The sequence below is a fragment of the Nymphaea colorata genome, chromosome 3, assembly GCF_008831285.2.
Source record: "Nymphaea colorata isolate Beijing-Zhang1983 chromosome 3, ASM883128v2, whole genome shotgun sequence".
NCBI lineage: Eukaryota > Viridiplantae > Streptophyta > Magnoliopsida > Nymphaeales > Nymphaeaceae > Nymphaea > Nymphaea colorata.
In genome coordinates, this window is record NC_045140.1 from 27,226,633 (window position 1) to 27,240,486 (window position 13,854).

At 38.6% G+C, this 13,854-nt stretch overlaps 2 protein-coding genes across 2 annotated transcripts; both read right to left on the reverse strand.

The window, feature by feature from the left end:
• Positions 1 to 67: 67 nt before the first annotated feature.
• Positions 68 to 842, reverse strand: LOC116251654 (pathogenesis-related protein 1A-like). The gene has a single exon (XM_031626038.2). It carries the CDS (start codon positions 754 to 756, stop codon positions 262 to 264), a length of 495 nt encoding a protein of 164 aa, XP_031481898.1. The 5' UTR covers positions 757 to 842; the 3' UTR covers positions 68 to 261.
• Positions 843 to 4,316: 3,474 nt separating this feature from the next.
• Positions 4,317 to 6,652, reverse strand: LOC116251655 (pathogenesis-related protein PRB1-3-like). The gene is made up of 2 exons (XM_031626039.2): positions 6,637 to 6,652; positions 4,317 to 4,792 (listed from the first exon to the last, which is right to left on the reverse strand). The coding sequence occupies exons 1-2, from the start codon at positions 6,650 to 6,652 to the stop codon at positions 4,317 to 4,319; spliced, it is 492 nt and encodes a 163-aa protein (XP_031481899.1).
• Between the last annotated feature and the right edge of the window lie 7,202 nt (positions 6,653 to 13,854).

The following is a 13,854-nucleotide window of genomic DNA, read 5'->3' on the forward strand; positions in this document are numbered from 1 at the left end:
TGAATAGACGACGACCCAATTCACGATTACACACACACTCTGTCTCTTTTACTCACAAACAGCGACAGAAAAGCGTGCAATTTTTATTACAATGAGTAGATACTATTTGACAGACAGATAAATTAAGCAACAGAGGACGTTGGAGAACATTCGTAGGATATATCTTCAGGGCTAGCCAACGTCCACCCTTACAAGTTATTCTATACTCCGTTTATTACATACCCAGAAGGACAAGCCAAACGCGGGGTACATCCTTTACAACTAGTAGGGACGCTCCCCTCTAAAGTTTCCACGAGGGTCGTAGTTGCAGGTAATGAAGATGGCACCATTGTTACATGTGACCTTAGCGCAGCCCAGCCGCACCGAGTTGCGCCACACCACCTGAGTGTAGTGCCGGCACTCCTTTCCAGTGGCACAGGTGTTGGTGGCGTAGTCATAGTCACTTGCTTCGGCAATCCACAAGTTCACGGCATCTGCTGCAGAGTAGTCTTTTCCAAAGCCCCCGAAGAGGTTCTCTCCATACGGGCCACGAGAGTGAATCATGTTGCAGTCGCCAATCCTCTGGTTGGCATAGTTCTGGGCGTAGGCTGCAACGGTGTCATCCCAAGAGATTGGACCGACGCCAACTTGGGCACGAGCAGCGTTGTGAGCATCAACGAAGTCTTGGGGAGAGCTTTGAGCATGAATTCCATGGATTAACATTCCAAGGCCCAGCAGTAGGAAAGCCAAAAGAAAGGCATGAGGGGAACGCTCCATGGGGACGATCACACGAAAGAGAACAGAGATGTAGAGGTCCTAAAGAAAGCTGGTACTTCCTTATGTGGCTCTAGCTCTTGGGCTTGTGATCGAAGAACGGGGAGAGGTCGCCAAATTTATAGATCACCATGAACTTAAGTCCATGCTGGTTAGCTTCGTCATCATCTTTGAAAAGTATGCCATCCCCCCTTGCACAGCTTGAACGGGCTCGCTGGTTAGCTTGGTCTTTGTCTTTGAAAAGTACGCCATCCAATATAGAAAGTTCTCGTGAAGTTTAGGTAGCTGCTACGCCCTGTTGGTAGATTTCCCACATTTTAGTATGAAAAGGATGAAACTTCACAGAAAACTATTGGCGATGAGGAGGATCAGGAGCAATGAAAAAAACACCTTCTGCATTTTTCTATTGACAACGGTGGGTGATGTAAAAATTATCAAACTCAACAAGTTCAGCAAATATGGCGAACCACAAATTTACAATTCGTCGCCACCTTCCAACATCTAGTTTATCTTACTAAACCTCCACGTCGCGTCCAAATATGAAAGTTCTTTCGATTGTGACCGACATGGTTCGACACAGTAAAAAATATTCTTTGAGACGATTTTGCTCTGATGCCCGTGTAGGATTTCTAGTATATTATATAAAACTTTGTCTTAATGTTTTGCAGTTACATTGATATCCACGATTTGCATTACAAAAAGAAAATGCAAGCACGAACCATTTAGTCCCACCAAAGTGATCACGCAAAGTCCCACCACAACTGATGCACTAGTCTCTAGTTACTACTGTCTCACCAAGTCCAGGGCAGTGAAGCATGGTGAAGATGAGGTTTAGAAGAGGAAAAGAAGAACAGATTATCACCACCACACAGCTGCGATGGTGCGAAGATATTGCACAAGCATTAAGTGGGCACTAATAATATTCCGCTTCCTATAGTTTTAAAATTCATCCCCAAAAGACGAGGAACCAAGGACCCACTTTATGTGTCTCTTAAAATTGCTGACAATATTAAATATGAAACTCAGCTTTTCAAGCTGAAGCGATACAATTAAACGTACCCCGTGACTCGTGAGTTTTTGATTTATCATAGTGCAATGGCATTTAATTTGTTCTAAGGGTAGCAGCTCAACATATGCTCAACCACCCAATAGGGAGTCATTTTGGTGTAGAGGTATTTGGTCTCATCAGCTTTTACAATTATGGTTAAAAAAAAAAAGAAACTGCTACCTAGCTAATGGGAGGAATTAACGTAAAGTTTGCACCTAAAATTGGCCCTCATATGAGCAAGAGAAAATATATGCGATATAGGAAAATACGGTTAAAATATCTCAAACCATATTCTACGTCAGCATATATAAAAGCCATCAGCAAAATGACTAAAAGACTTAACCTAATCCATAAAATATTATAAAAGCAAAATCGGTCGCCATCTTGATCAAATTTGGTGTTCTTATGAACAAAGCTAAAATGACATATGTTTCTAGAACACAAATCCTTACCATATTTTTGCATTAAATTATTATTGAATACAGAAATACAACGTTATCGTCAGCTTTTGGTGGCTACTACGCGCAAGCCCACATTTTAATAGAGAAATGAACAAACTTTACATGAAATTAATAGTGATGCGGAACGATTAGGATCAATGGAACTCCACACAAGACCATCTTTTACATTTTCCCATTCCAAATAGTTGGTGAAATTAACTCACAGAATCAACAGGAGGCTCTGATGCTTGAGAATCGAAACATGGCACAACGTTTGATAACTAAGCAGCCATGACTTGAACTGTCATTAAGGACTTGGGGCCGACCTTGGACATTGTTGACTCGTCTACCCGTCCACCGGGCCTGATGTCCGGCCTTTTAAGTTTCCATCCAAATCAAACGATGGGTAATTGTTTAAATCAGGTTGGTCATGTTTAAATTCAGATCTGGATAGGGTTTCAAATAAGTATTCTATGCTGAACCTCGAATTGTATGACCAATTTCCATGCATTCAAAAGTTGGTAGTTAACATAATACGATAATGGGTTTAGATTCAGTTGTGTACTTAAAAATTAGATTCAGTTATAACAAGTAATTTCGTTTCATTACTTTCATCCGGACTCGGATGATCTGTTTAATATTTATGGGTTTTACTGAATGGTAAAAAGTATTTTTAGACCATATACAGATTGAATATGCTTGATGGCGTGCCTAAAAGCAGCATCGGCCCATGTCGGGCATAACAACCCAAAAATTTTAAACTTTTTATAAATTTATTTAATAAACAAATCTGGAAATGAAAATAAAAGAGAAGTATGTCAAAAATATTGGCCAATAAAGGCTGATAGGCTATATCTTTTATTCATCCGACATGCGACGTATTTTCATCTATTTTTAGAAATCCATCCTGACGTAATCAAGAGAAGAAATGAAAAATGATGTGAAGGAACGGCTAAGATATCTCGAAAGCCATCCCTCAAAAATAGATAATTGCCTATAATAAATTTCATAAAAACAAAAGCTCTCACCATCTTTGCCAAATTTGGTATTCTTAAGCGCAAACTTAAGATGCCGTATAATTCTAGAATACAGATCCTAATTACCATATTTTTGCATACTGAAATAGTCCTCTTTGCTGTACTTACATGCAAATTGGTCCATGTATTCGAACTGCAGATGTCGGTAGCAGCTTATAATGGATGCTATATCAGGATCACGGGGACGCCAGAAAGGGCCCTTTTTTCCTTTCCCTTCTTCCATGATGCCAGTCTCCGATAACATCATGATTTGATATAATTTGAAATTCTTCAAATTTAAGATCCTTAGGGATAAGATCAAAAGTGGACACGTGAACAAGATTGGGATTGAAGTTTGATAAACCTAAAATTTTGGTATGGGCTTATGTGATCACATCAGTGTGGACAAGCTGGCAGTATCCACTGCACCAGAAACACGGCCTACTCAAATATGACCATGCACAAGATAGGCAGCCATGAACAGCTGACCCGATGAGCCTAGGCTTGACCCGAACTGCGGCAACTCCTGGGGCGACTAGGCTCTGTTATTCTTGTTACGAAGAAATTGACGTTATATGCTGCCTAATATTCGATCAAAATTTATTAGTTGAAGTGAATCAAGCTGCTTCGTTTGAGCAATTTTAGTTTAAATGGCGGCAATGACGTTTTTAGGCTTTGGTTTGAAAATTTATACACGTTTAAGCGTAGTCCCTAGGAGGACCCATGAAAACTTTCTGAGATTCCCCGGTATAAATGGAATTTGATGGAGATCAAGCTCATCCAAATCATGATCAGACCACCTCTCTCTCTCTCTCTCACACACACACACTTATAGAGCAAAATATGTATAGATACTTTTAACAGGGAAAGAAAAATCATACAATCGTAAATGCAAAATATGTATAGATACTTTTAACAGGATAAATCAAGCAACGGAGGCCGGTAGGTGGCGTTGCATACGTCCACCCTTACAATTTATTTTATATAGAGGAGAGAGCCTACGCTCTGTTTATTATATAACCAAAAGGACAAGCCAAACGCGGGGCATGTCCTGCATATCTAATAGGGACGCTCCCCATCAACGTTACCAGCTGGGTCGTAGTTGCAGGTAATGAAGGTGTCACCGTTGTTACATTCGACCCTGGCGCAGCCCAGCCGCACGGAGTTGCGCCACACCACCTGAGTGTAGTGCCCGCAATCTTTACCAGTAGCACAGGTATTGGTGGCGTAGTCGTAGTTGCTCTTCTCAGCCACCCACAAGTTCACGGCATCTACGGCGGTCCACCGAGAACCAGGGCCCCAATAGAGGTTCTCCCCATACTGGCCACCAGAGTGGGTCAGGCTACAGTCACTGATCGTCTTGTTCAGATAGTTTTGGGCGTAAGCTGCAACGGTGTCGTCCCAGGAGATTGGACCGACGCCATCTTGGGCACGAGCAGCGTTGTGAGCATCAACGAAGTCTTGAGGTGAGTTTTGAGCGTAAGTACCATGGACGAGCATTCCAAGGCCCAGCAGTAGGGAGACCCAAACAAGGGCTCCATCGGGATGATCACTACTCCCTAAGTGAAGCTGGCTCTTGGGCTTGTGGTAGAATAACGGCGAGAGGTCGCCAAATTTATAGAGCACCATGAACGTAAGGGCTTGCTGGTTAGCTTGATGATCATCTTTGAAAAGTATGATATCTCACCATGCACAGTATGAACGAGGTCGCTGGTAAGCTTCGTCATCAGCTTTGGAAACTACGCCATCCAATATTGAAAGTTCTTGTGAAGTTTCGGTAGCTAGTACGCCCTGTGAGTACATCAAAATGGACCACATCTTATCATAAACAAGATGAAACTTCGCAGGAAATTAACTTAACTAATGGCGATGCAAAAGGATGAGGAGCAATGGAGCTCCTCAGGCAAAAAAAATCACCTTCTATACTTTCCTAGTCAAACTGGTGGGTGAAATTAACTCACCGAAGCAACTGGAGGCTCTGATGATTGAAAATTGAAATATGTAATATATGAATACTTTACCAAACTCACTAAGTTGAGCAGACTTATAGGAATAGGACCCACCCCAGCCAATGACTATTTTTTATATTGAAAAAAAAATTATTTTTTAGTTGTGTAATGTATTTTTTGTATTAAAATTCAGTTTGGCCCTTCCCGGATCCAGAGGTCGGACCGCTGGCCCGCCTCTAAAGAAAATCTGGGTCCGCCCCTTATTGTGGCCAACATGGTTCAACACAGTAAAATATACTATGAGACAATCTTGTTTTGATTCCTAAGTAGGATTACCAAGTATATTATATAAAATCTCTACGATTCAATGTTTTGCAATTACCTTGACATTCACGATTTGCAAGTTATGAAAAGAAAGATGCAAGCATGAACCCTTAAATTGTTAATGCATCTATATAATCAGACTTTCGTAGAACAATGAAGAAATTGATTTGTGAAACGTTACAGGACAGAGTTTGTGCAAAACGAAGTAATTAGATTGCATGGGATGTTTCAGATGAAAAAGAGTAATTATGGAACATGTTGACCAGTGAACTGTGATTTGGGAAGCAAATATTTTCATCCGTTCTTCTTTTCTTTCATATGAGCCAAGAAGAACATCCCATAGGTCACTTTATATTCTCTTCAACCCACCTCCTCCGAGCCTTTGGAGGACCTTCCAAACCTTGCCCCTGGCCATAGTAGCGGAGGTGGATTGTTGTCACGATTCAATTGGCAGATTTCAACATGCCTCTTAGCAACCTTGGTTTCAGTACCAATTCCAAAAAGGTTATGGAACTAAACTTATCAAAGTGAGGCATTATTAATTCCCTGCATGTGAGACTCTCGGTTAGTTTCGGTTTCAAACTAAAAAAAGGCAACAAACCAAATAATTAATCATTTAACAACTCTTTTTACAAGTTTCTCAAGATTCCGTACAATCTTAAATACCATACTAAAATTTTCAATGTAGGGTTACATAATTAAGACATGTGTTACTACTCACCATACTAGGAATCATTTTAGCGTAGATTTATTTGGTCTGATCAGCTTTTACAATTGTGTAAGAGGCTAACAATGTTATCCATCCAAGTGTAGCAAAACTCTTTCAATGGAATTCATCGCCAGAGAGGAGATATGCTATGATTATTAAAAATTGCTATCTAGCTAATGGTTGGAATCTAAAGTTTGAACCTAAAATTGGTCCTAAATTAAACAAGAAAAAAAAGTGAAGGGTGTAAGAAAATACGGCTAAAATATTTCAAACACTATTCTAAGTCAGCATATATAAAAGCCACCAGCAAAAATAGGAAAAGACTTATCATAATCCATAAAATATTATAAAAGCAAAATTGGTCCGCGTCTTGATAAAATTGGGTATTATTGTGAACAAACTTTAAATGACATATATTTTATAAACCCAAACCCTTACCATATTTTTGCAATAAATTATTCTTGAATACTGAAATAGAAAGTTCTCGTCAACTTTCTGTAGCTAGCACGCGCAATGACAATATGAGATCAAGCACATTTTAATAGAGAAAAAGGCCAAAATCTACGAGAAATTAGTGGTGATCAGAAGCGATCAGGAGCAAGGAACTCAAAAAAGAAACCATCTTTTATATTTTCCCTTTCGAAGGTTATAGTATTTGGTATCCTTACCTACATAGAAGAGGTGTCCATTCTCGACATATCCGGTAGTTGGTAGTGGATATTCTTAATATAACGTCTTCATATCGTGAGTCAAATTGGAAAAACAGTGGTACTCCTTATGTATACTATTTTATTGGAATCTAATCTTCACGTTACTATCGAACGTGAAATATCAAAGAAGGTTCTAAGCATTCGAATCACTGCCTGAAGTAAAATGATTATACATAGATAATACCGACAAAGGAAACTACTGATTATCAACCACTACCTCGAAAATGGCTTTACAAGCGGAGATTCTGTTGTCCTTACCAGAAATTTCTATCTGATAGGAGCATGTGAGACTCTCTTTTCAAATTGTCTGCCCGAATTTTATGTACATTTTCCCATTTCGTTAATGTGTTTCGATTTTCCGATCACTTTTAAGTTACTTTTCATTCATTTTCATGTTTTATTAGTTCCTTTAATTTTCAATGTTGAGTTACATATTAAGACAAGTTTTACTACTCACAATCAGTACCCGTGATTTTTTTCAGCCACATGATATCATTTTAGCGTAGATTTATTTGGTCTCATCAGCTATTACAATTATGTAAGAGGAGAACTGACAATTTTATCCACTTACCCTATCCCATTCTAAATGTTTACAATTCCTAATTTGAATTAGATTGGCCTCTTGTTCACATCATCGGCTTTATTAACTATTTATTTTAAAGGTGAATTACCAGTGATAATTAACCTTTACCGGTGGGTGAGGCCACTGGTAGATATTTTCTAGCGGCCTTCGTAAAGTAAACAAAGAAAAATTCTTGCTTTATACATGTGGCTGAAAATTCCACAAGAATAATTTGGCAAAATCACGTATCATAAAAAGAGATTCAGGCCAAGGCGGCTTTCCAGGAAACTAAAATGTGTTTCCTGAACTTTATACATGACGTTTGTCATCAATAAGATGCAACTAATGACACAAAATGTGATCTTGATTATGAAAAAATAAAGAAATATGCAAATAGTGCGTACCGAAATGTCTATTCGAGCCACCAAAGCAGCCTTAAACCTTAGGGAGATGAGGAGAAGGGGGGCTTCTGTCTTCATTCAGGCAGTCGATACTCTCGCTCACCAGAAAAATAGGTGGGGAAGAAAAGCCACTTTCTGGTAATTGTTAGACAGAATAGGCTGTTTACTGCCTATTTAGCTCAAGAAATTAACAGCTTTTTCTCAGACATTAAACTCATAGTATGTTCATCTTCATTTGTCCTTCCGGGTGAGCAAGGGGTATTAATCCTACCGCCCGAAAAAGGCCCGAAGGCCCCCCCATTCCCCCTGCCTCCGGGGTCCTGAGCTGCGTCGGTGTCAGCGATAGCAACGGTGCACCCTTCAGCTTAGATGCCGCGCCTTACCGCCTTAAGACACAGGAACATAACGCCCACGGGAATCGAACTAGAGACCTGCCTTAGTACAGGCCCCTAGCTCAACCAGCTACGCTATGCCCCTTGAGGCATCTTCATTTCATTTGTCCTTCGAGCGACTCTGTTGGCAAACAAAATTTCACCTTTTGTATACGCATTAAGCACTTTTTACTTTTTCCTTAAATTACGCATATAAATTCTTATTTAGCCCGCTTCTCGATTTTTTAAATGTTTTCTGTCCAGCTCCGCTGCAAAGCATGTCACGGGAAAATCCCTATCATTTATTAACAATATATCTTTTTGTCTACTTAAGAGTTTTTTTTTTTAAAGTGTTTGAATGACACTTTAAAACTAGGTTTTTAAAGTGTTTGGATACCATCAAAGTACAATTTGAGAAAAACTTGGCCAAGACAAAAACTGGTTTTGTAAAAAAAAAAAAAAATTGAAAACTTGTTCCCTCATATTATTTATAAAAGCCCAAGTTTTGAGTGTGTCACCCCAACAAACAAATAAACCTAAGTTTGCAAAATTCATTAAAAATGATAAAATGATCATTAAACGAGCTAGATAAAGTTGTTGTCCAAGCCACCGCTTTGATTTTGCCTATTGATTTGATCAGAAAATCATTAAAAAAAAAACAGGGTTTTCTCATATTTGTGCATTAAGTTGTTCTTGAATACTGAAATTTCCCTTAATTATATTTGCTTTACATACTTGCAAATTGGTCGATGTATTCGAACTGCAGATCTTGGTAGCTTATAATCGACGCCATCTCACGATCGAACAAAAAGTAGATGCACACTATAGTCCATCTCTTTTACAAAGGAGAAGCCAGAAAGAGCCCTTTTGCCACGAAGCAAATCTCCGATCCCATCATGATTTGACATAATTTGAAATTTCTTCAAATTTAAGATCCTTAGGTATCGGTTCTAAAGCCACCCCATCTTCAATCCACCCGTTGTTAAAGGGAGATTCTAGGGGAGCTACGAGTTTCCCAGGTTGTGGATACTTGAAAAAGATCTGCGTCCTTAAATTTTGGTATGGGGCTTGTGTCCAATCAGTGTGACTCATTTGGAGAAGCTGGCTGTATGAAACACGCACTCCTCAATTATGACCATGGACAAGCTAGGCAGCCATGAGCCTAGCCTGACCAGAACTGCTGCAACTTAAGGGGCGCCTAGGCGCTGTTATTATTGTTACGAGGAAATTAACATTATTTGATGCGTAATATTGCATCAAAATATAGTAACAAAGTTCACATCTAAAAGTACACCTAATTGGTCCTATAGCTTTTGCTTATGACAAAGCAAACGAGGGCTTCACTCATGCAGTGCTTTTAAGGTGAAAAATGGTACTTGTCTTCACTTTTAAAGTTAAAATGAATCGAGCTCCTTCGTTGGAGCAATTTAATTTTAAATGGGCAATGACGCCTCTTGTCCTTGGTTTGAAAGTTGTACCCATAATCCTAGTTCCTGGGAGGAGCCATGGAAATTACTTTCAGAGATTCTGATCAAAAGATCCATGCCGCAGTTATAAATGGGAATCAAGCTCATTCGGTCAGTAGACGGCCCAAATCATGTTCAGACTGTCTCTCTCTCTCTATCTATCTTAAACGGCGAGAGAAATGCATACAATGTTTATTACAAAGTATGTATAGATGTTATTTGTGGTGATAAATTATGCAACGGAGGACGATGGATAACATGCGTAAGGTATATGGTCGGGCTAGCCAATGTCCACCCTTACAATTTATTTAAATGGACGAGCGAGCCTGCACTCTGTTTATTACATACCCAAAAAGACAAGCCAAACACTAGGCATGCCCTGTATGTCTAATAGGGAATCTCTCCTATAATGTTATCAGCGGGGTCGTAGTTGCAGGTAATGAAAGCGCCACCATTGTTACACTCGACCCTAGCGCGAGCCAGCCGCACCGAGTTGTGCCACACCACCTGAGTGTAGTGCCCGCACACTTTATCAGTAGCACATGTATTGGTGCCGTAGTCGTAGTTGCTCTTCTTGGACACCCACAAGTTCACGGCATCTACGGCGGTCCACCCAGAACCACCGCCTCCGAAGATGTTCTCCCCATACTCGCCAGTGGCCACGAGAGTGGATCAGGCTGCACTCGCTGATCCTCTGGCTGGCATAGTTCTGGGCGTAAGCTGCAACGGTGTCGCCCCCAAGAGATTGGACCAATGCCATTTTTGACCAATGGAACTAGTTTACACTCTGCGCCTTTTTGTCGATAACAAATAAACTGAAAATCACAGACATTTGTTTGCATCCAGCCACCGTGGAGTATCTTTCACCTGAAGAGTTAACTCAAACCCGGATCCGTTTTTTCTCATCGCTCCGAACCCGTTACATTTTTCTGCCTCAAGTCTTAGAATGCTGGATCTTAACTAGTTGGACTTGGTTCTGGTTTGAGAAAACCAGACCCGAGCTGGAAGTTGGACCTGAATTTGATTGGGTCAGATCTCATCGTTGCAGATTTGGTTGTGCATGAGTTCAAATTGGATATATCATTGACGACGTTATTTAGACGAGTCGATGAAAAATGCCATCACATGAGACCCATTAGTTGCTTATAGCTTAATAATATTCACTTCAAATTGATATTATTAACTAAAATGGAAGTTTTATTGCGTTAAAACACTTGTTCTAGTTTTTTGTTCATTTATATGTTCCTAACTTGCTCGAGCTAAAACTATTTTAATCTTTGGATACATAGTGGTAATTGTTTCAAACCTTTTAGCGGCGCTAGCTATAATCTTTGCCTCATGACAGCCTTTTAACGGGTCAATTAGTGGATACATATGCCGTCCTACTTTTTCTCCACACATTTTAAATATCATTAAATTTAAATTATCATAAACTACACTTTTTAAGTATAATTAAACAGATATGTTAAATAAAACTCTCAAAAAAATGTGAGACCAAGTTCTATACGTCATTCCTGCATATATATCGAGCACACACTAGATATTGACCCTACTATAAAAATGCATATTTACTTTCATGTTCAAACATTGCAGCATAAGATAACAAGTGTATGAGATAACAAATAGATATGAAAAAATAAATAGGTATGATATAACAAATAATTATGAAATAATGTGTATGAAATAACAAATAATTGTGAGATAATGAAAATGTATGAGATAACACTAAACATAAATATGAGATAATGCGTATGAGATAACAAAAGATTTATGAGATAACAGACGGTTGGTATGAAATAATGTTAAACATAAGTATGAGATAATGTTTATGAGAACAACAAAAAAAAAGAAGGCATTTTTTTACCACTAAAGGGGCATATTGGTTATAACGGTATGCATATACAAACTGACAAAATCTTCTTTTTGCGGCTTTATTTTTTGTCCTTACAAAAAGTTTCTTTTATATTAATCATGAACATTTTGTCATTATGGCGCATAAAAATTCATATATGGGAGTATAGTATATAACCAGCTTCGACCTAAAGTTATGACTGACTATGCCTTCTTTTCCGGTCAAACTAGATGTTTAGAGTTTGTGTGGCTGCATAGACTTTCATGTGGCCGACCGCCATTTGGTCGAACCCTCTTACCGACGTACAACTTAGCCAATTGAGTGTTGAGGGCGCTACGTGGGGGTTTAGTGTGAAAAAACTACTGCTACTTTGCTCATTTACTACAAGTTATATCTTCCTATGCATAAAAAAGCAAAAGTGTAATTGCAAATCCATTTGAGGTTCTAGACTTATGTAAATGTCATCTAGCTCTTTTCTTTTTGTCATTATTTTATCATGAAAATGCTAGAACTATCTTTGTAATTGACAACAAAGATATTGTTGACGATTTAAACATGGAGTTAGGAAAGATAAGTGCACAAAATTTTATATTCGTAGCAGAAAATAAAATATTGTGGCCATCGGCCTTACAAAAGACATGATCAAGTCATCAATGTGTTTGACCAAATGGCAAGAGAAACCATTTCCGAAACACACTCCACTGCCGAGTTGAATGGCAACAGAGAAAGAGAGCAACGGTGGCACGTACCAAGTCCAACTTTGAAGGGGTGCATCCGTTTTCCATTTCATCGTATAGATTACGAGAATGAGTTGTGTGTGTTCCTTCGCTACCATTGTCTCATTTTATTAATGATAAGGTTGAAAGACAATTGTTTTAGAGAGATTCAAGGAAAGAATCCCAATAAGATCAATCAAATTTAATGATAAAGGAAAAATAAAATCTTTTTTCAAAAATCAGATTTAGCTTCCCATGTTTATTGTTGCCAAGATTATAGTGTTGTCGATAAGGTTGAAAGACAACCATTCTAGGGATATTTAAGGAAAGAATCCCAACAAGATCAATCAAAATTAATGATAAAGGAAAAATAAAATCTTTCCACAAAAACCAGATTTAGTTTCTTATGTTTATCGTTGCCAAGATTATAGAAACTTCAACTATTTAAGCTCATTCTATGTATTGTCTAACCAGGGCTCACAGTGGCCTTCTATGGTGAAAAATCATGCACGTTTAATGAAAAAATCTTTTCATTGCTAGTTTTTATTTGTTTTGCTTCTTCTTTATTTTTTAACCAGAGCAGGATGCTTGACAAAGAAGAATGAAGACCATAGGTGGCCTGCAGACGACCAAATACATAGCTGCATTCTTCACCAAAGTGAAGACTCGATTCTGTGAAAAAAATCTTAAGGAATCAAACTTGGGTTTTCTGAATCGCTGTCAAAGCTCACAAAAAATTTCATGGAGCAAATTTGGGCTCGCCCAATCACTGCCAGAGAAATGGCATGATCACCTTTTACAAAGTTGTGCAGCAAACTTGGACTTTTAGATCCATTGTCCAGTTTGAAGGAGGATGTTAACGATATGATTGAAAGGCAACCATTCTAGAAAGATTCAAAGAAAGAATCTCAGCAAGATCAATCAAAATTAATGATAATGAAAAAAGGAAATCTTTTTACAAAAATCAGATTTAGTTTCCCATGTTTGTCGTTGCCAAGATTATAGGAACTTCAACTACTTAAGCTCGTTCTATGCATTGTGTAACTGAGACTCATGGTAGTCTTCTATAGTGAAAAACTATGTATATTTAATGAAAAAACATTAAACCAGCCTATAAAACCCACCATTTGAAACAACTGTTGGGAAATTGCATGTGTTGAATGCCATAGGCTTGCTATTCACAAGTCATCATTTGTGGCCATGCGTCTTGCTGATCGCTAATCCTGGATGATACGAATGGAAAGCCAATCAACTTATCAAGTCAACATTGTAAGAATTTCCATGCACGCCAAGAATCAAATAAACGAGAAATGTCAAAGCACATAATAGAAGCAAGTGTAGCCACTCAAAATTTTCCATATCCATCATAACTGGAGATGACATGTTGAAAGCTCTATGGATATTCAAAACGCTCAAGTATGTGATATCTTTGCATGTTACTCTTATGATATGCAAATAACAAAAAAACGAGCGGTAGATCCATTAGAAGAAACAAAATATGTAGCTTTTAGCCATCAACAAGAGAATGTGTTAATAA

Bases quoted from the DNA above. Each gene is read 5' to 3' on its own strand.
- LOC116251654 (XM_031626038.2), bottom strand. From the start codon at position 756: ATGGAGCGTTCCCCTCATGCCTTTCTTTTGGCTTTCCTACTGCTGGGC.